General features: G+C 43.0%; 1 protein-coding gene across 2 annotated transcripts in view; it reads left to right on the forward strand.

Annotated features, from left to right (window-relative positions):
* HMCN1 (hemicentin 1) overlaps window positions 1-21552 on the forward strand; it is a 482637-nt gene that overhangs the window by 404918 nt on the left and 56167 nt on the right. For both annotated transcript variants that reach the window (XM_068240141.1, XM_068240142.1), the window contains exons 94-97: window positions 11011-11160; window positions 11361-11498; window positions 17496-17617; window positions 19677-19914. In XM_068240141.1, coding sequence (XP_068096242.1) covers window positions 11011-11160; window positions 11361-11498; window positions 17496-17617; window positions 19677-19914 — 648 coding nt within the window. The remainder of the gene's footprint in view (window positions 1-11010; window positions 11161-11360; window positions 11499-17495; window positions 17618-19676; window positions 19915-21552) is intronic.

Here is a 21552-nt window from a genome sequence, read left to right on the forward strand (position 1 = left end):
GACAGTTGGAAAACGGCAGTTGAAAAATGACAGTTGGAAAATGACAGTTGGAAAATGGCAGTTGAAAAATGACTGTTGGAAAATGGCAGTTGAAAAATGACAGTTGGAAATTGGCAGTTAGAAAATGACAGTTGGAAAATGACAGTTGAAAAATGGCAGTTGGAAAATGGCAGTTGGAAAATGGCAGTTGAAAAACAGCAGTTGGAAAACAACAGTTGGAGAATGGCAGCTGGAAAATGACAGTTGAAAAACGACAGTTCAACTGTTGTTTTTCAACTGCCAAATTTAAGCTGCTGTTTTTCAACTTTAATTTTAAAACTGCCAAATTTCAACTGTAATTTTTCAACTGCCAAATGTAAACAGTTTTTCAGCTGCCATTTTCTAACTGTCTTTTTTAAACTGTAATTTTCCAACTGTCAAATTTCAACTGTTTAAGGACCATTACAGTGAAAAAAGTGAGCAGTTAAAGGAGAATTGAAGTGAGAGTGATATTGAGGCTGCCATATTTATTTCCTTTTAACAGGGGCGTATCTGGGTGACATAGCGCCTATGGCAAACACTAAAATTGTGCCCCCCCATCAGACCACCTTGTCCCATAATAACAGCTTCTTTTCTTGCAATGATACAACTCTCCCCAGTATAGGTTGCTAGAGTTAACACCCAAGTAAAAGTAATTAGAGGTAGCACCCTAGTATAGGTAGCCGGAGGTACCTATATATTCCTGCGTATAAGACTACTTTTTAACCCTTGAAAATCTTTTGAAAAGTTGGGGGTCGTCTTATACGCCGGGTGATACGCCCTATCCTGTTACCGCCTCTCAGATCTTCCTCTGCTAAGGGGACGCAATCTATTCTTCCATACCGCTCTGATAAACAGGTAGACAAGGAGAGCGGACCAGTCTACTTAACCTCCCTGGCGTTCTATTGAGATTGCCAGGGCGGCTGCGGGAGGGTTTTTTTTAAATAAAAAAAATCTGTTTCATGCAGCCAACTGAAAGTTGGCTGCATGAAAGCCCACTAGAGGGCGCTCCGGAAGCGTCATTCTGATCGCCTCCGGCGACCAGAATAAACAAGGAAGGCCGCAATGAGCAGCCTTCCTTGTTTTGCTTACCTCGTCGCCATAGCGACGATCGGAGTGACGTCATGGACGTCAGCCGACGTCCTGACGTCAGCCGCCTCCGATCCAGCCCTTAGCGCTGGCCGGCGGCGATCAGGCAGCACACGCGGCTGGCAAAGTGCCGGCTGCGTGTGCTGCTTTTTATTTCGCTCAAATCGGCCCAGCAGGGCCTGAGCGGCGACCTCCGGCGGTGATGGACGTGTATAGTCGTCCATACCGCTGAGGAGGTTAAGGAGAGTTGACCAATGCAACAAGTCAATTGACTATATACTGCTATATACTGGGTAACACATACAGTACAGCACCAGTATCTGTTCATACACAGCACCAGTACATGATTTTTTTTTATTTTAATTTGGTGTGCGTTGGGAGAGGGGTAGTCTTATACGGCGAGTATATCCCAAGCTCTATATTTTAACTGGAAAAGTAGGGGGGTCGTCTTATATGCCAGAATATATGGTAGTTCACCCAGTATAAGTAGACCCATGTTTACGTTGCCCTCTCAGTATATGTAGTTAGAGATGTCTCCCCAGTATAAGTAGCCTTCTTTAGCATAAGTGGTAAGAGGTATCCCCCCCCCCCATATAAGTAGTCCCTCAGTATAGCTAATGAGAGGTTCCCCTCAGTATAAGTAACCCCCCAGTATAGATTTGGCAGGTGTCCCCCAGTATAAGTAGATCTCCCCAGTATAGGTAGTGAGAGATGTCCTGCAGTATAAGAGCAGGTACTAATGCCTGAGAGGCATCCGAGGGAGGAGGAGGCAGCCATGGCGCCCATGGTGCTGTGGCGCCCATGGCACAAGCCATGCCTGCACCCCTCTAGATACGCCTCTGCCTTTTAAGCAATGTCAGTTACCTGGCTATTAGGCTGAGCCTCTGCCTCTAATACTTTTAGCCATAGCTCCTGAACAAGCACATGCAGATCATGTGTTTCTGACATTATTGTCAGATCTGACAAGATTAGCTGCATGCTTGTTTCTGGTGTGGTTCAGACGCTTCTGCAGAGACAGAGATCAGCAGGGCTGACTCGTATAGTTTAACCCCCTGAGCATTACGCTGCTCAGGAGGGTTTGCAGCCGAGAGTCCCCCAGTATAATTTTTTGAGATCGCATCGTTGTAATAGCTTCAGCTAGCACTAGGCTAGTGAGCAGTGGTGGTCGGCACCCCCCGATTACCTTTGATCCCCCCGATCGCCGCTAAATACATTACCCAGCCTGGATCCAGTGATCGGCGCAGCCTCCCCGGACAGCTCCGCATGACGTCATGCGCAGACCCGATCCTCCCCATAGAGAGGACTGGAGATGTACAGGGAGGCTGCGCGATCGCTGGATCCAGGGGGGGTAATGTATTTAGGGGCGATCGGGGGGTATCAAAAGTAATCGGGATGCCAGCCACCACTGCTAGCTAGCCTAGTGCTATTGAAGCTATTACAACTATGCAATCTCAAAAAATTATACTGGGGGACTCCTGGGGACCGCCAGCGGTATGCCCGACACTGTGTCGGGCATACTGCTAAGGAGGTTAAGAGGAAATAAATATGGCAGTCACCATATTCTTCATTTCCCCTTTAAAGAAGACCTAAACTCAAGCACTGCAGTCAAGGAAAACAAATATAGTTGCTGAGAACGTGTGTGTGTGTGTGTTTATGGTGTGTGTGGTCACTGTGTGTGTGGTGTTTGTGTGTGTGTCTAGAGCAGGACTTTTCAACCTCTTCACTAATTCTACCACTTTTATCACCTAAAAAGTACCACCAGTGTGCCTGCGCAGTAGATCGGACGTGATTGGGCTTGGCTGTTTCTGCTGGAGCCTGAACGGAGAGCAGCTACTGCGTATGCGCACACACCGACAAGGAGAACTTTGGGGCTCCCAGCGCTGGATCCCATCTACTGAGAAGGAGGGTGGGGGGGGGAAATCTGTTTAGGATACAAAGGCCTTCCCCTCCCTGAGGTAAGTAACTTCCAGGGCCACTTTTTTATTACAGGTACACACAAAAAAGAGCATATGGGAGGGGAAAAGTAGGAGGCATTGGTGGGGAAAAAGACTACAACTAGATTGCTAGCCTACAGATCGTCAGTATTGGCAATCTGGAAGTAGTTTGCCAATATAGGTAGCCTTGCAAGTTCGTCTCCGCGCCCCCCCCCCCCCACCTCGCTTAATTATAGGTAGCCTGGCCCCACCACCCTTGCTCACTCTTTGCTGTGCTGCCCTGCGATATAGTTCACACCTCATCATCGGTAAGCCAGTTGCAGTGAAGAGACAGCCAGGCAAACGGTGCACGCAGAGGAGAAACTAGAAATCACCGGGCTCCCCTGCAAAAGTTTGGATGGGCCCCCCGGGCCAGGTCAGGGTCATTTTGGGGGGGCAGGAGGGGTCGCAGCAAGAGGGGAGAGCGTAGCCCCCACATCAACAGGGAGGGGTGACAGTCCCCCCCCCCCCCCCTCACCTCGGGCTCTTCCCTCAGCGCTCCCCTCCAGCATCAATCACTGGCAGCAGGTGGTGGGCAGGAACACATACCTCCGTGTTCCACCATGGAGGGGTCCGATCTCTAAGTGCCTCACACTACTTCCTGTTTAAACAAGAAACTTAGAGAGTGGAACCTCCGGCGTGTGGAACGCATGAAGGTATGTGTTCCTGCCCGCCGCCTGCTGCCACTGATTGATGCTGGAGGGGATCGCTGAGGGGAGAGCCTGAGGTGAGAGAGGGGGGGGGGACTGTCCCCCCTCCCCGCCAATGTGTGGCCATGCTCTCTCCTCATGCTCCAACCCCTCCTGCCCCCCAAAACGGCCCTGATCAGGCCCCAAAGGGGCCCCAAGCCGCCCTACGGGTGCAGGGGCTGCAGCCCTTATTGTTACGCCACTGTGTGCACGGTGATGGCGTGTATACTTCAAATACAGGAAGTGAGCAGTGATGTCACTTTCTGTATCTGCGCCATCACTGTGCTCCGTTTGCCTGGCTGTCTCTTCACCACTGATCTGAGGTCTGAAGTATGTCGCAGAGCAGCACAGCAAGGAGCAAGGGAGGGGGAGCCAAACTTTGTGGAGGCAGGACAGGACCAGGACAAGAGGCATGTGGGCAATAAAGTGGCAGGCAAACCTGGTGTGTACCACCTGGCCAACAGCAAAGTACCACTGGTGGTACGCGTACCACAGGTTGAAAAGCCTTGAACTATAGCACCAACTGGGTTAGCACCGCAGTGCACAGCTGATCAAACGTTTTGCACTAGCAAAGTCTGGTGTGCGAAACGTCGCCTAGAGTTTAATGGCGCTGCTTTGTGCGCGGGACTTTGCGATCTAAACTTATCTGAACTTATCACGCCTAAACGTATCACGCCTAAACTTATCATGCCTAAACTTATCACGCCTAAACTGAGTTTAGGCATGATAAAATGGTTATCATGCCTAGGGCTCGATTCAGTAAACGGTGCTAACCCAGTTAGCACGCCTAAAGGCTTTGGGCGTGCTAACTAGGGTGCTAAGTAGTTAGCACATACAAACTACTTAGCACCGTAGTTAGCACATGCAAACTAAGCACCATAGTTAGCACATGCAAACTACTTAGCACCGTAGTTAGGACATGCAAACTACTACTTAGCACCGTGCTAACTAGGGTGCTAAGCTCCATGGTTAGATACCCCTGGTCTTGCTAATTATGATCTTGTAAAAGATAGAATATTTGGAAATTTAAATTCAATCTGAGCTCTATATATTATGTGACGATCATTATATTATTGTTAACAATACCTCTCATCTTCCACAGTGATAATTGATGCTGAAGCTACTGTAGGAAAAGTTAGGAGGCGCACTGCTACACTGCATATTCTGTCATATGTTCTTTTTCTTTGTTGAATAAACACTAATTTTTTTTAAAAAACTAGGGTGCTAAGTAGTTTACATGTGCTAACTACGGTGCTAAGTAGTTTACATGTGCTAACTATGGTGATAAGTAGTTTGCATGTGCTAACTACTTAGCACATGCAAAGCATGTTAGCACATGCAAAGTGGCTTTTCACTGGCGTGCTAACACTTAGCACCCTTTTCTGAATCAAGCCCCTAAAGTCTTTAACTGGGTTATCACCACTTTGTGAATCAAGCCCATTGAATGCTAAAATGCAGGCCTAAAGTGCTTTAAAACATCTTGCATGTGTATACATCTATCAGGGAGTGTAATTAAAGTACTGCTTCACACTGACACACCAAACTCACTGGGCTTGATTCACAAAGCAGTGCTAACAGTTGGCATGCTGGTGAACAGCCCTTTATCACGCCTAAACTCAGTTTAGACGTGATAAGTTTAGGGGCCTGATTCACAAAGCAGTGCTAACAGTTAGCACGCTGGTGAAAAGCCCTTTATCATGCCTAAACTCAGTTTAGGCATGATAAGTTTAGGTGTGATAAGTTTAGGTGTGATAAGTTTAGGCGTGATAAGTTTAGGCGTGATAACTATAGCACCAACTGGGTTAGCACCGCAGTGCACAGCTGATCAAAAGTTTTGCGCTAGCAAAGTCTGGTGCACTTCGCATAGAGTTTAATGGCGCTGCTTTGCGTGCGGGACTTTGCGCGCGATCTAAACTTGTCTAAACTTATCACACCTAAACTTATAACGCCTTAACTTATCACGCCTAAACTTATCATGCCTAAACTGGCTTTTCACCAGCGTGGTGCAACGGTTATCATGCCTAAAGTCTCTAACTGGGTTAGCACAGCTTTGTGAATCGAGCCCACTGTGTAATGCACCGCAAACAGCTGTTTGTGTTGTGACGGCCGTGCTGTACTGGTGCGCACCATGGCGAGAGTGCAGGCCGTGTAGGTTTTCAAGCCCATATGGTTGCCGGGCTGAGGTAGTTAAATGACAGAACAGTGACTGTCCAGCTGATCAAATTTGGTCTGTCCACAATGAAGCAACTTCCTTATTATCGTGGGTGTGCCCCCCTGACACACTCATATAGCCGTCGGTCATTGTTTCATTGTGATACGCAAGCCCCTTCACCATGGCAAGGTAATGACCATGAAGGGGAATGGGCACATGTACATGCCTTTTGTTTTGTTGTTGCAGCTGCAGTGCAGCCAGAAAAATTAGGCAGTCATGTACACGCACCAGAAAAATTATTATAGTGGCCGCTGCTAGCAGCGACCTTCAAAATCCAGGAATCCGCCTGGAGTCCTGGACCCTGTTGGTGGTGGCGGAGAAGGCAGTCAAGTGGCCTGCAGGCAGAGATGCTGTGTGGGGACTGACTTAGTCTTGGGGCAGGCAGTCACATGGCGTGCAGGCAGAGATGCTGTGTGTGGGGACTGACTTAGTCTTCAAGCAGGCCTGAGCGTGCTTTGCAGACCAGGCATCCGTGGTCAGATGGACCCTTGACCCAAAGCTGTGTGCCAGAGATGACACCACTTGCCTTTCAACATCACGTTACAGTTTCGGTATCGCCTTTTTTGAGAAAAAATTGTGGCCTATTATCTTCCACTGTGGTGCGTGGCTTTGCTTTTGTCTGCTGCTTTTCCTCAGGTGGTCATCCCATTGCAGTTTGTGCTTTGTAATCATGTGCCTTCGTAAGGTAGTTGTCCCTACGCGGGTCTTGGTCTTTCCACTGCTCAATTTTCGGTGGCAGAGAGTACAGATGGCATTGCTCTCATCTGAGGCAGACACACAAAAAAATTTCCACACCGCTGAGCCCTGGGGTGATGGCATTTTGGTGCTGGCTGCTGACTAAGTGTTAAGTGGGGTGCCAGAATCAGAGCAGGAGGAGGAAGATATGTCACGCGTCTATGCGGAAGCTGAGAAAGATGAGGTGTTCTGTGTTAAATAGTCAACTACGTCCTGACAATATTGGGGGTTGATGGCACGTGCCTTCTTCAGAACACTATACTTTTGTCGAGGGCCACACGAAATCATGACAGCAAAACCTCGAACAGACCTGCCAGGTTGCCTGCCTCTGCCTTTTGTTTTGTCCATATTGGGGGGGATGAAGTGAAAGGTATGCACTGACTTGACTAATACAATGTGCAGTCACACAGGTGTAGTTAACAGGTATGTACGGAGTGGTATATCACGTAGGTAGGTGGGTGCACTGAACACAACAGGTAGGTATATGCAGTAATGGGTATTGCAATGTGCACCTGTCACACACAGACAGGTAGCGGACAGACACAGTGACACTGCGTGCGCTCAGCTCTCGTAGGTAGGTGGGTGCATTGTGAACAATAGGTAGGTAGTTATATGCAGTAATGGTATTACAATGTGCACCTGTCACACACAGACAGGTAGCGGACAGGCACAGTGACACTGCGTGCGCTCACGTAGGTGGGTGCACAGTGAACAACAGGTAGGTATATGCAGTGATGGGTAATGTGCAACTGTCACACACACAGGTAGTCACTGAATTTGCTGGGCCTGGCAGTGGCACATACAGTATGAATTATCAAGGCTGTCTATGCAACACAAGTGTCAGTGGGACACACAGAAAAAAAATAGATCACAAGAACAAGATTAGCTCTCAAAAGAGCTGTTGTGGGGTGCTATTTTAGCAATAGGAATCAGCAAGGAGCAAGCTAAGAAGCCTACAAGAACCTAACTAATCTTTCCTTATGAGAGAGTCTGCAGCAGCTGTCCCTTCTCTATTTACTGCAGGCACACGAGTGAGTAAAATGGCTGGAAATGCCTGCCTTTTATAAGGGGGGGAGTGGCTCCAGGAGGTAGTGTAGCCTGATTGGCTACAATGTGCCTGCTGACTGTGATGTAGAGGGTCAAAGTTGACCCTAATGGTGCACTATGGGGACGAACCGAAGTTCCGGTAAAGTTCGCGGTTCTCCGCGATCGCGAACCCCCAGAAGTTCGCCTGGAACCGTTCGCCGGTGAACTGTTCGGTCCATCTCTACTGGGAATTACCTAATAAATATAGCTATGGATTCCCTTCAATGCAAGGAATGCATAGAAGCCCTCTTTAAATGCAGATATAGAGTTTGCCATAACTATTTCCTTAGGTAAGATGTTCCAGATTTTAACCACTCTCACTGTGAAGGACCCCTAAATAGATGGAAAAAACTATGTTCCTCCATATGCAAATCATGCCCCCTTGTTCATCGTACAACCTTAGGGACAAAAAGCTCATCTTCCAAGCTTTTGTATTGCCACCTCTCAGTCGCCTGTTTTCCGAGTTAAATAAGCAAAGTTTGTCCAACCTTTCTTGGTAAGTGAGATCTTCCATACCTCTGATTAATTTAGTTGCCCATCTTTGCACCCTTTCCAAAACGTCAATGTCCTTTCTATAGAGTGGTGCCCAAAACTGTATTCCATACTCCAGATGTGGCCTCACAAGTGATTCATACAGAGGGAGTAGTATATTAGCAGCATCCCGAGATATTACAGATAAACAGGAAAAAAAAGCTTTTGATTTTTGGGGGAGATTCGATCATATTTTTTGAATTGCTGTAAAATCGGATCATTTTATGGTATCGTGTGTGGCCACCTTAAGTCCTTCTCCAAATCTGATGTTCCCAGCTGTATGGTATTTATCTTGTACGTCCATAAAAGAAAGAGGAGAAGATGTCAGCACTACTGTCAATACCTTTTAATATGCTTGTGAAAATACATTGTGCTGAGTGAGAGTGTGGAAATGGGTGCGGTGGGTGCAGGGGGTGTAAGCCTTACAGCCGTTTTGCGCGGATGTGCTTCTACAGAGGCTGCCTTGGTCAGCCTCCGTTTCTACGGTCAGCAGCCTCTGTAGAAGCACATCAGTAGTGCCGGCATCTTCTCTTCCTTTTATGGACATACAGATTTGCCTGCAGCCTGAGCATGCTGTGTAAACTAGCTATCCACTGGAGATTTATGTGAAGGACACCACTCCCCCTCCCCCCTCCTATAACCGCATGCTGCACTGCAGTGCCAGCATCTTTTGACCTCACCTAACCTGTTACATGCTATTAATTTTATATGATGATATTTTATATGATGATTTACCATACATTTAACGTGCATGACTTTACATTTATCAGCATTAAATTTCATCTGCCCTGTGCCTGCCCATATGGCCATGTTGTCAAGGTCCTGTTGTAATATGTCACTATCAGTCTTCGCATTGATAATTCTGCATACTTTTGTATCATCTGCAAAGATGGCTACATTACTTTGTATTCAGTCTCCTAGTTCATTAATAAATAAATTGAAAAGAATAGGACCAAGAACTGACCCCTGCAATACCCCACTGAGAACAGTTTTCCATTTTTAGTATGTTCCATTTACCACTACTCTTTGCCTTCTATCCCTTAATCAGTTCTCTATCCACATATACGCATTTTCTCTTAGTCCCTGTATCCTCAGCTTCTGTACAAGGCAGTGTCAAAAGCCTATGCAAAGTCCAAGTACACTACATCTATAGCTTTCTCAAGATCTACATTTTCATTCACCACTTCATAAAAGCTGAGTGAGCATGTTGGTGAGGCAGGACCTGTATTTAGTAAAACCCTGCTGTCAAACTGAAATAAGATTATTCTGTAACATATTCTGCAATGATAATTTTGTTTAGCTTCCCATAAGATACCTTCAAACAATTTACCTTGCTTTGTCTATCTTAAACTTTTTTTAATCGTAGACAGAACACACTCCTGATTTAAATATTTAAACACAGATTGGCCTTGAAAGAGGAAAAATAAAAATAAAACATAACTTTTAATGAAAGATCAAAGATAAAAACGTTGTAGTGCTGCTAACACATACTAGTTTGGTGAAAAAACAGTGGGAGGTGATACTAATGAGTGACAATCTCCTCAGCTTACATTGCAAGGGATAAATTCACTGTTCTCACTGCACTGATACATCCAAAATACACATGGCTGCTGCTTAGGCCAACATGCTATCATACTGTTACTTGTTGTGATAAATTACAATGTACTACCAGGGCCATATTATGATGAGCTAAAGGCATCACCGTGGTAAAGACAGAAGCAAAGCAAGCATTTGAAATTTCCGCTTTAGCTCGGTCCTCCACAATCAAGTTTCCCGCCAGATCTTGTAAAAGCCCTGTATTCTCTAACTACTTTCTTTTAGAGTTTATACATTTGTAAAACTTTTTGTGAATTAACTTTATACCACTAGCCACTTTTTTATGCTTTCAGTTTCGCAAGTCTGATTACTTTTTTGCAGTATTTGTTACATTTCCTATAGATCTTTAGTGCAGATGCAGTCCCCTCATTCTTTAGGGCACTGAAGGCATTCCTTTTACACTTCATCATGTCTAAAACAGTATTATTTATCCATACTGGCCTTTTTTTTAGGTCTAGAATTTTTATTTCCATAAGGTATGTACATTCTACAATAGTCATGAAGAATCTGTTTGAAAGTTTACCATTTACTTTCAGTGTCCTTGCCCTGTTATTGACTTTCCCAGTCTACCAGTCTTAGCGAGTCCCTGAGCTTCTTAAAATTAGCCTTTTTAAAATTAATACTTTTAGTTGTTCCCTTGTTCACAACCCTGTTGAGTAGTAGGACACGTTACCATATTATGGTCACTATTTCCCAAATGTTCTCGATATTAATTATTCCACTTAATTAATTTGAACTTGGGAAGCTATTCTGATTAGTAGAGACAGGGCTGTAAAATGCCACAAATGTTTAGTTGATTTCTTTCTAATTGGATAAATGATAAAATGCATAATATTGCTGCTTAAGGATATAAAATGTTCTTAGTGTCGCTTTCTAATGCTATTCAGTAGCAAAGAGTTCCTTTATAAATGTGAATTTAATTATGTTCTATTTACACATTTTTATTACTCAGTCAGGTACTTAATGTCATCATGAAAAGTATTTTTTATGCTAAAGGGCCTGTACTATATTTTTATGAGGGATATTATGTTTATAGCCATTCAAATGTATACATTCCTTTTCTATGACCTTTATTTACTAGGACGTGCTCAGTCTATAAGAGGAACTTTAATGGGAAGCATAAATGATGTTGACTTTGGCATCGCACAGCTGAATGGTACAATTTCCAGCAATCCTGGGTCCCATAGTAATATAATAAAGGCAACTTTCACCAACATCCCTAAACATCTGGGTAAGTTTCAGTATTATATTTTCCAAAGTGTGGAAAGATTTGAAACATGAGGTTTTTGTCAAATGCAGTAACAAATATATAACACACACACAAACTGGTGAGCTCAAATTAACTATGTCTATTGTCTGCTATGCTAGGCTTATTTGTGTTGAGATTTATTTATGATGACATTTAATAACTTTTTTTTATACCATTTTCAGGTTCTTCAATGAAAAATCTTGCATCCTTGTTGAACCCTATATATTGGACAGTGGCAACAGAAACTGGTGAAGCAGTGAATGGACTTACTCTGACAGGTGGAGTATTTACACGAACATCTCAAGTGGAATTTGCAACAGGTTTGTAGATGGAATAATAATACAAAACAAAATCTATTTACCAATAATAAAGTGTAGATTGTGAATATTAATAATTTCTATCATATGTAATTTTTTTTGCCAAAAGCTAAGAAACTAGGCAAGACTTTTTTTAAAAGGTTTAATAGTATATAGAGAAAGAAAACTATAGTTTCTGATATCTGTTTATAGTAGTTTGTGTGTGGGGTTGATTTCCTCTCATGGCCATTTTCATTTCACTATAATGTTCATGGTTATGTCCCCTTTTGCACAGAGGAAAATATTCACAAAAATAGATGAGCATGTGAAAACACATTGGCCCACAAGCAATTAACTTTTTCTCCTGCATTTTTTCCCATGAGATAATGGGCCTGATGCAATTGTCAGACTCGCCAGTGTTAAACACTGGTGAGTCCGATAATCAAGCGACTATAAAGTCGCCTGACCATTTTCATTGGTCCAGCCTGTGAACCAATAGGGAGCCACGGCGGCTGATTCAAAGATGCTTTGCCGGGACTCTGTTCTCAGTGAGTGTAATTACAGTAACTCGTACACTATAATTACACAGCGGGGACTTGCGGTGAGATGCGGCGGCCGGCGGGTGTAAAGCAGCGGTAAGGAATTTAAGCAATTTGTAGCTTTGCAACTTTGTGGAGGGTTGCGGAGACGAGCGGTGGCCGGCGGGGAGCTCTGGGGGTCTCCTTATTAAAGGAGACCCCCAGATGCAGCGGCGGAAGATGGCGACGGATGTTCGGCGGGTTGTGCGCATGTGTGGGGAGCGAGGCCGTGGTGCTGATGGACAGCACCACAGGGTAAACCTCGCTCCCCATCGCCCGGTAATAGGGAGCATCGCTCAGGCTTTCGCCTGAGTAATGCTCCCTAACGATCGGCCATCGCACGAGTGAAACTGGCAACAGGATTTGCCAGTAATCCTCGTGCGATGGCAATGTGATAAGTAGCTCGCATCTGCAAGCTACTTATCACCTGGAATAGCATCAGGCCCAATTTTTCATATTGTATTTAAAATACTGTAATTGAAAAAGTACCCCTTGGGCCCAATCTAATTCACTTATTCCCCTTACAATGCCTTTTAAGCGACCAGCAAGCAAGAAAATACTCAGAATAATTTTGTAATTTTGACAGTACTTTTCCCCCTATTTTTCTGGTATTTTTTCCATAGCAGAGTACTGAAAAGTCATTTTAAACAGAAAATTATCTCTTAGTAGAAAGCACAGGATAAAATGTGAATTGTATCAGTCCTATTTTCTCCAAATGCATTGAAGTCAATGAAAATGAGAAAACACATTTTCAGGAAAGTCCTCATTTATGTGAAAATCCATTATATTTCCATGAACATATTGACTTCTTGTGACAATGGAAATTTGAATGTGAAAAGAACTTTGGAGAAAATTCTAGCTTATCCCTACTGGTGATGTCTGTCATGTACTAAGCTTGGATACACAGCAAGACAATTAAAGTCATAACCTTTCCTATATCTCCCCAAACTAAGGAATAAGTTGCAGGAGTTCAGATGTCTTGGAACCAAAACTTTTTCTGATAACCATGGCAAAATTGTATGGTGGTGATAAATATGGCCATAATTATATTTTCTCAGTCCCTCTCATTGGTTCATAACTATGTACAAAGAAGTGAGCAAACTATATGTGTTGATAACGGATGTGGAGAAGGAATCCTTACAGTCATCGCAATTTTGTCTATACGTATACAGCACTTGTGAGTAATCAGTCCCATCTCAATAGCAGATTATACAATACAATGCAGCTTCCTAATGAAGCATATGGAGGGTACAGATGAGAGATTCGGTAAAAAAAAGTAATGAAAGCTTGTTAAAATGCTTGAAATGTATAGAAGTTAATTGATAAGGATTATTTTGGTGGTTTCAATTCATAGGGCCACAATAAGCGTACATACAAATAAAAGCACCTGATAAAAGGGCACCGAATAAAGCTGAAAAAGATGTGATTTTGTTTACAAAAGAGCACCGGATGTAGCCAATAAACGTGATTTTGTTTATAAAGGGGTGCATGGATATAGCCAATAAACATGGTTCCTTTTATAAAAGAAAGCTGCATGTAGCCGATAAATGTGATTTTGTTTACTAAAGGGCATTGCATGTAGGCAATAAATGTGATTTCATTTATAAAATGGTGCTGAAAGTAGCGAATAAACTTGATTTCATTTATAAAAGAAAGTCAGATGAAGTCTAACCTCAACCCCCTATGGTGGTGCCTCACCATAACCCCCATGGTGGTCCTAACCTTATCCACCCATTGCGGTGTCTAACCTTAAACCCCCATGGTGGTGCCTAACTTTACCCACTATGGTGGTGCCTAACCTTAACCCCCCTTGATGGTGCCTAACCTTAAACTCCCCCCAAGCACCTAACCTTAACCCTCCTTGGTGGGGCCTCACCTTAATTCCGCCAGGGTTGTGCCTAACCTTAACCCCCCATGGTGGGGTTAAGGTTAGACACACCCCATAAAAAACTTAGCCCCATCATGGTGGTGTCTAAGCATAAACTCCCCCCTGGCACCTAACCTTAACTACAACCTCCCCCAACACCCCCCCCCCCCCCATGGTGGTGTCCAACAATATAAACTGTATTCAGTAAGATTGATGTGGCCGCAATTTTTGAAAGACATAATTGGTATTTTGGTGTGATCCTTGTACCCGCCACATTTTATACAATACAATACAATAACATTTCTATAGCGCTTTTCTCCCATAGGACTCAAAGCGCTTAGGCTCTCTCAGATTCAGTAATTAGTAGGATGAAGTATTCACACAACAAAAGTTATATTTCTGCAAATGCCAGACTGAACAGGTGGGTTTTCAGTCTGGATTTAAACACGTCCAGGGATGGGGCTGTCCTGATCTGTTGAGGTAAGGAGTTCCAAAACGTAGGGGCAGCATGACAGAAGGCTCTGGGACCAAAAGTTTCCAAGTGGACTCTGGGTATGACTAGATTATTAGAACCTGTGGATCTGAGAATGCGGGGATTGCTACGCAGCTGTAACATATCTTTCATGTATCCAGGGCCTAGATTATTCAGGGATTTAAATGTCAGTAGGCCGATCTTGAATAGGACCCTCCATTCTATAGGTAGCCAGTGAAGGGAATGCAGGACTGGCGTTATGTGGCAGTGACGGGGTTGGTTGGTTAGCAGTCTGGCAGCAGTATTCTGTATCAGCTGTAGGCGGTACAAGACCTTTTTTGGAAGGCCAGTGTAGAGAGCATTGCAGTAGTCCAGTCGGGATGTGATGAAGGCGTGGACTAAGGTTGGCAGATCTTCTGGGGGTATGAGGTGCTTGATTTTTGCAATGTTCTTCAGGTGAAAATAGGATGATTTCACCACAGCAGAGATTTGAGTTCTTAAGTTTAAATCCCCATCAATTAGAACTCCCAGGCTACGCACATGATCAGAGCTGCGTAGATCCGTGCCTCCTATTCCCAGTGGTGAAGACTGCAAGTTAAGTTGTTTTGTTATCATGCTCTGCCCTCCAATCAGAAGGATTTCAGTTTTGTCTGCATTTAGTTTCAGCCAGTTGTCATTCATCCATTGCTGTAGTTCACGTAAGCAGGCGTTTATAGTTAGAGTTGGGTCTGTCACACCAGGCTTGAAGGAAAGATATAGTTGGGTGTCGTCTGCATAGCAGTGGTATGTCAGGCCATGTTTTTGGATTAGTTTTCCCAATGGTAGCATGTAAATCGTGAAAAGCAGGGGAGAGAGGATTGAGCCCTGGGGCACCCCATACTTAAGTGTTACAGGGGTGGACAGGAAGGGCCCCATAGACACTTTGTGGGTTCTGCCACTCAAGAAGGATTGGAACCACTGAAGTACTATGCCATCAATGCCGCAGTATTCCTGTAGCCTGTTTATCAAGATGTCATGGTCAACTGTGTCAAAGGCTGCAGAAAGGTCTAGCAGTATGAGGATCGAGCACTCTCCTCTGTCTCTTGCCATGAGCAGGTGGTTGCATATTTGGATGAGGGCAGTTTCAGTGCTGTGGTGTTTCCTGAAGCCAGACTGGAATGGGTCATTACTGTTATTTTGTAGGATTCTGGCTTCTAGCTGGAGGTATACAGCTTTTTCAATTAGCTTGCCCAGAAAGGGGAGGTTAGAGACAGGTCTGTAGCTGGTCATTGCATCTGGGTCCAGGGAGGGTTTTTTGAGGAGAGGCCTGATGATTGCTTCCTTCAGTAAAGCAGGAAATATCCCTGATTGTAAGGAACAGTTAACAATTTTGAGGAATACCGGTACGAACAGGTCGGGGCAGTTCAACATGAACTGTGTTGGGCCAGGATCCAGGTCACAGGTAGTTAGGCGGACGTGAAGGAGGATGCTTGATGTGACTTCTTCATCAATTTCTTTGAAGTTTGACCAAGGTGTTACGTTGTCTCTGCTAATGGTCTTCGGCGCTATATTAGGCTCAGATGCTGTAAGTTGGATGGCGGACCTTATAGCGGAGACTTTGTCTGTGAAGAAATGGGCAAATTGGTCACAGAGGTCCTTTGAAGACTCGATATTAAGTTTTTGACATGCTGGGTTGCAGAGTTTTTCCACTGTGTGGAACAGTTGGGCTGGTTTGTTAACTGCATTTGCAATCTCTTGTGCTAGAAAGGATGATTTTTTTCCCGTGATTACCTTTTGGTAGCTCTTCAAGTGGAAGATTAAGGCATGTTTGTCCTCTGGGGACTGAGATTTGCGCCACAGCCTCTCAAGTTTTCGGCCTTGTCTTTTCAGCTCTTTTATAGCGTTATCAAACCACTGTGCATGATGGTGTGGAGTAAGATATTTGGTGCGCAGAGGAGCAATGGTCTCAAAGGTGGAGGACACACATTTGTTGTATTTAAACACCAGAGTATCAGGGTCCAAGCTGGAGTCAGTCAATTCATCAAAGCTAAGGTTATCTCGGATATGTTGAGGTGTTAGCCCTTTTAAGCGGCGATATTTTATTTGATTCTTGACCTGGTGTTTGACGGCTGGTATTGAGAGGGAGAAGTGGATAGTGTGATGGTCTGACCAGGCAACAGGATTAATTTCCACATTGGCTATTGACAGCCCAGTATGGAATATAAGGTCCAGAGTGTGACCTTTCCTGTGAGTAGCAGAGCTGATTGATTGGAGGAAGCCCAGTTCATGTAAGGCACGAGGTAGCTCTTTTCCAAATTGTGAAGAGGAGTCGTCCACCCATGTATTGAAATCTCCAAGAACAATCCATCTGGGGTGTTCCAGTGTTAGGTTGCATAGGAGGTCTACAAGTTCCTCAAGGAAGTCTGAGTATTTTTCTGGTGGGCGGTAGATCAGCAATATGTTAATGTTTTCCTCAGCTGAAAGTTGCACCCCCAAGAATTCAAACGAGTTGGTAGGACCTACAGTAAGTGGTCTGATTTTCAAAGCTGATCTAAAGCAAAGTTATGTTAAGGTTATAAATATAAACAGTATTCAGTGAGATTGCTGTAGCTGCAATTTTTTAAGGATATAACTGATATTTGGTGTGATCATTGTAGCCAAATTTGATGCCAAAGATGTAAACGGTATTCAGTGAGATCATTGTAGCCACAAAATGAAGGGCTTGTAGTATAGACATTAGGCCCTGTATTGTAGCCACAAACATTTCCATGATATAGCCACACTAAAATAACAGACACCCTTTTTAAGGCAAATACCATTTAAGTTTTTTATACAGGTGGCACAGGCGACCTTTTCAACTGATACTACTCACAACCCAAATAGAAAAAGGGGGAAATTTCTGTAACACTGAGCAGTAATTTAGTTTTGTTTTTACTGCTCCCAAAATTAAATGTCTACCATTTTATCCACATGCTGTTGTTCAGCAAAAAGAGAGCACTTATGGGGTGATACTGTGTATGTTAAATCCCTTAAACACAGACAAATCTGAAGACACCTTACCTTGCAGTGCCATCTGAATAACAAATATATACTAATACTTGTTCTTGTCTTGTAAACTCACACAGGAGAAATCCTGAGAATTACCCACAATGCTCGTGGTCTTGATTCTTCTGGTTCCCTTCTGCTGGACACAGTAGTGAAAGGACATATTCCTCAGCTTCAGGTTTCTACTAACATAATTTTAAAGGTAAAAAATAGCACATCATTATAAGCTTTTGTATTTCAAAGTTATTTTCAGTGATAAGTTAGCATTTCAATTGGTGGCCTAAGATGCAATAATTTTATACTGTCTTTACAAGACCTGAAGCAATCAATGCAGCAAGTATCACAATGCAAGGCTCAGGTTGGTCAAGGAGACTGCATAAGGCATGAGGCAGTTTTAACATCTGCTACATATTAGACTCTCACATGTCACAATACAGGTGAAACTCGAACAATTTGAATATTGTGCATAAGTTCATGTATTTCAGTAATTCAGCTTAATAGGTGACTAATATATGCAATAGATTACATGCAAAGCAAGATATTTCAGGCCTTTATTTGTTATAATGTTGATGATTATGGCTTACAGCTTATGAAAACCCCAAAATCTAAATCTCAGAAAGTTAGAATATTGTGAAAAGGTTCAATATTCTACTTTCAAAGTGTCAGTCTCTAATCAGCTAATTAATCCAAAACATCTGCTTCCTATTTCATATATTAGTCCTCATTTTAACCACTTAAGCCTATATGGACGAACATTCTCGTCCAGATAGGCTGCACGCACTCCCGCGGGTCGCACGCGCTCCCGCCACCGGCTGTTAGCCCAGTGATGAATGAATGGGATTATAGATCCCATTCATTGATCAAAGCTCCCCGCAGAAACACTGACAACCTCTAATCAGAGGCTGCGGTTTTTGTGAGCTACAAAAAGTTTCCTGTCCTCATTCTTCTTCCTGGAAGCATACGATCACGCTTCCAGGACTTTTTCACGGTGGCCATCTTGTGGCCAAATAGTAAAACTACACCCACATCCATGTTTTAATAAATAAATAGCTAATTTTAAATGTAAAAAAATGTGTTTACCTCCTACACCAAAAATTATCTACAGTACATACAAATTTTAACACAAAAAAAATAAAAAAATTACAATTAAACAACAACAACAACATTAATAGTTACCTAAGGGTTTGAACTTTTTAAATATGCATGTCAAAGGAGTATATTAATATAATTTTTAAAATTATGGGCTTGTAAATAGTGATGCACGCAAATTGAAAAAATGCATCTTTATTTCCATATAAAATATCGGCGCCATACATTGTGTTAGAGACATAATTTAAATGGTGTAATAAGTGGGAAAAATGGGCAAATAAAATACATAGGTTTTAATTACGGTAGCATGTATCAATTTCAAACTATAATGGCCAAAAACTAAATAATAATGAGTTTTTTCCATTTCTTTCTTAATATTTCTGTTAAAATGGATTTAGAATAAATTAATTCTTAGCAAAATGTATCACCCAAAGAAAGCCTAATTGGTGGCGGAAAAAAACAAGATATAGATCAAATCATTGTGATGAGTAGTGATAAAGTTATTGGCAAATGAATGGGAGGTGAAAGTTGCTCAAATGCAAAAAAATAAACAACCATGGAGGCTTAAGTGGTTAAAGAGACTCTGTAACAAAATGTTGAGCCTTATTTCTTCTATCCTATAAGTTCCTATACCTGTTCTGTCTGTCTTACTGCAACCTTTTCTAGTTATACTGTCTCTGTAATAAATCTTATCTTCTCTCCTCTGCCGGCTCTGTTGGCTGAGGCTGGAATGTGTGGAATGTGCAGCACTGCTTGTCATTGGCAGAAGCTTTACACACCCTCTCTAAGCTCTGCATGAGTCACACAGTAAGCTAGTTCTCAGCCTATGATACTCTGGTTAGAAGCCACTGTTTTGTTTGTAAACACTGCTTAAAACTGTTAATTACAAGCCAGGATTGCAGCAGGGAGTGGCAGAAACAGCACAGAGGAGCCCAGGAGAACATAATGAAGAGAATGGTATGCTTTTTATTGTAAGAATTTTAGAGTACAGATTCTCTTTAAGTTGAATTACTGAAGTGAATGGACTTTAGTACAATATCCTGATTTTTCTAATTCCACCTGTATCAATAACTCCCAACAAAATGGTTAAACATAATAAGTATAATTCTGAATATATACAATTTATAGTTATGTTTTTATTTATTTTCTTTTAATATGATTTTTTTGGGAAGAGTTACACAGAAGATTATGTTCAAACTGGCCTTGGGCAGCTCTATGCATATTCAACAAGAATGTTCTATCTGGACGGAATGAGTGTACCATACACCTGGAATCACACAGTCAGTTATGACCCTAGCCATGGAAAAATGCCATACATGGTGGAGACGTTACAGGTGTCTTCCATAAAATCAGAATACCAACCACTTGAAGAAACTCTAAGCTTTCAAATGTATGCCTCCATCTCAAAAGGTATGAATACTGGCTTAAGTAAAGGAAGCAAACATGATATCATATGCATCTCAAAAACTGTTCTGATCTATATATTGTACACTGCAACAAACACAATTGCTAACTCCCAGCTAGAGCAATTTCCTGCCATTATCTGGTCAGCAGACGCCAGTCAGCCAATCAGGTGTACTATTATACACCCTTTGCCTGCTGTACCAAATCTAGCAGGAATTGCATAAATTAGCATTCAGGTGGGAGGCTTCGGTTGGATGCAGTCGTAGATAGATATATATTGTACACTCTTTTGCACATTGCACCAGTGGTGCTCAGCAGAGCTCGAATATTCGAGTAGCTCGAATATTCGAGCTCTTTTCCAGCTATTCGAGCTCGGTATTCGAGCTCCGAATAGCTGTAGCTATTCGAATGGGCTATTCGCGTACACTCGAATAGCCCATTCACTATTCGAGCTATTCGAGCAAACGGCGCTATTCGAGCTCGGTACCGAGCTCGAATAGCGTCATAGCCCAGATTGATGTCCTTAGAGCCAATCAGAGGGCTCCCAGGCCCTCTGACGGCAGCCAATCACAGAGAAGGACCCTGGCCAGCCCCTACCCTATAAATAGCGGCCGCCATGTTACGTTTCTCCGTCCTTGCCTGAGACTTGCATAGAGAGAGAGTTGCTCCTTTGTGCTTTGGCTTAGCAAGAGCTTTATTGTGGTCATTTACCTAGCGTTTTTGCTCACATACACCTCCTATACACACCTATATTGTTGTTAGTTAGTTAGACATTGTATTTTAGTTAGTAGCTTTTGTGTTACATAGAGACAGGCCAGCTGCTGCAGGCTTACAGCTTTAGGCCTCAGGGCCTGCCTGTGTGGGCAGCTGTCCTCCTGTCCTCTGTTTATTTCTCTCTATTCTATACCAGTATTTCTGCTGTCCTTTACTACTGATTGTATTAGTATTGTAGTTATATACTGTAACTGTACTAGGACACTCACTGTCACTGTTCATAGGCTACTAGCTGCTCCTGCGTGTGTGCACTCACTGTCTGTGTACACACTACACACACTCTATTTCCAAGTTCTGATAACTGATTGATTATTGTAATTGAATATTGTAATTAGTTAGTTGTACTCACTGTTACTACTTACTGTACTAGGAGTCTAGGACACTCAGTCACTGTTCATAGGCTACTAGCTCCTGCGTGTGTGCACTCACTGTCTGTGTACACACTACACACACTCTATTTCCTTCTGATAACTGATTGATTATTGTAATTAGTTAGTTGTACTTACTGTTACTACTTACTGTACTAGGAGTCTAGGACACTCAGTCACTGTTCATAGGCTACTAGCTCCTGCGTGTGTGCACTCACTGTCTGTGTACACACTACACACACTCTATTTCCTTCTGATAACTGATTGATTATTGTAATTAGTTAGTTGTACTTACTGTTACTACTTACTGTACTAGGAGTCTAGGACACTCAGTCACTGTTCATAGGCTACTAGCTCCTGCGTGTGTGCACTCACTGTCTGTGTACACACTACACACACTCTATTTCCTTCTGATAACTGATTGATTATTGTAATTAGTTAGTTGTACTTACTGACTGTTACTACTTACTTACTTACTGTACTAGGGACACTCACTCAGTCA

The sequence above is a fragment of the Hyperolius riggenbachi genome, chromosome 6 (assembly GCF_040937935.1).
Source record: "Hyperolius riggenbachi isolate aHypRig1 chromosome 6, aHypRig1.pri, whole genome shotgun sequence".
Classification (NCBI taxonomy): Eukaryota; Metazoa; Chordata; class Amphibia; order Anura; family Hyperoliidae; genus Hyperolius; species Hyperolius riggenbachi.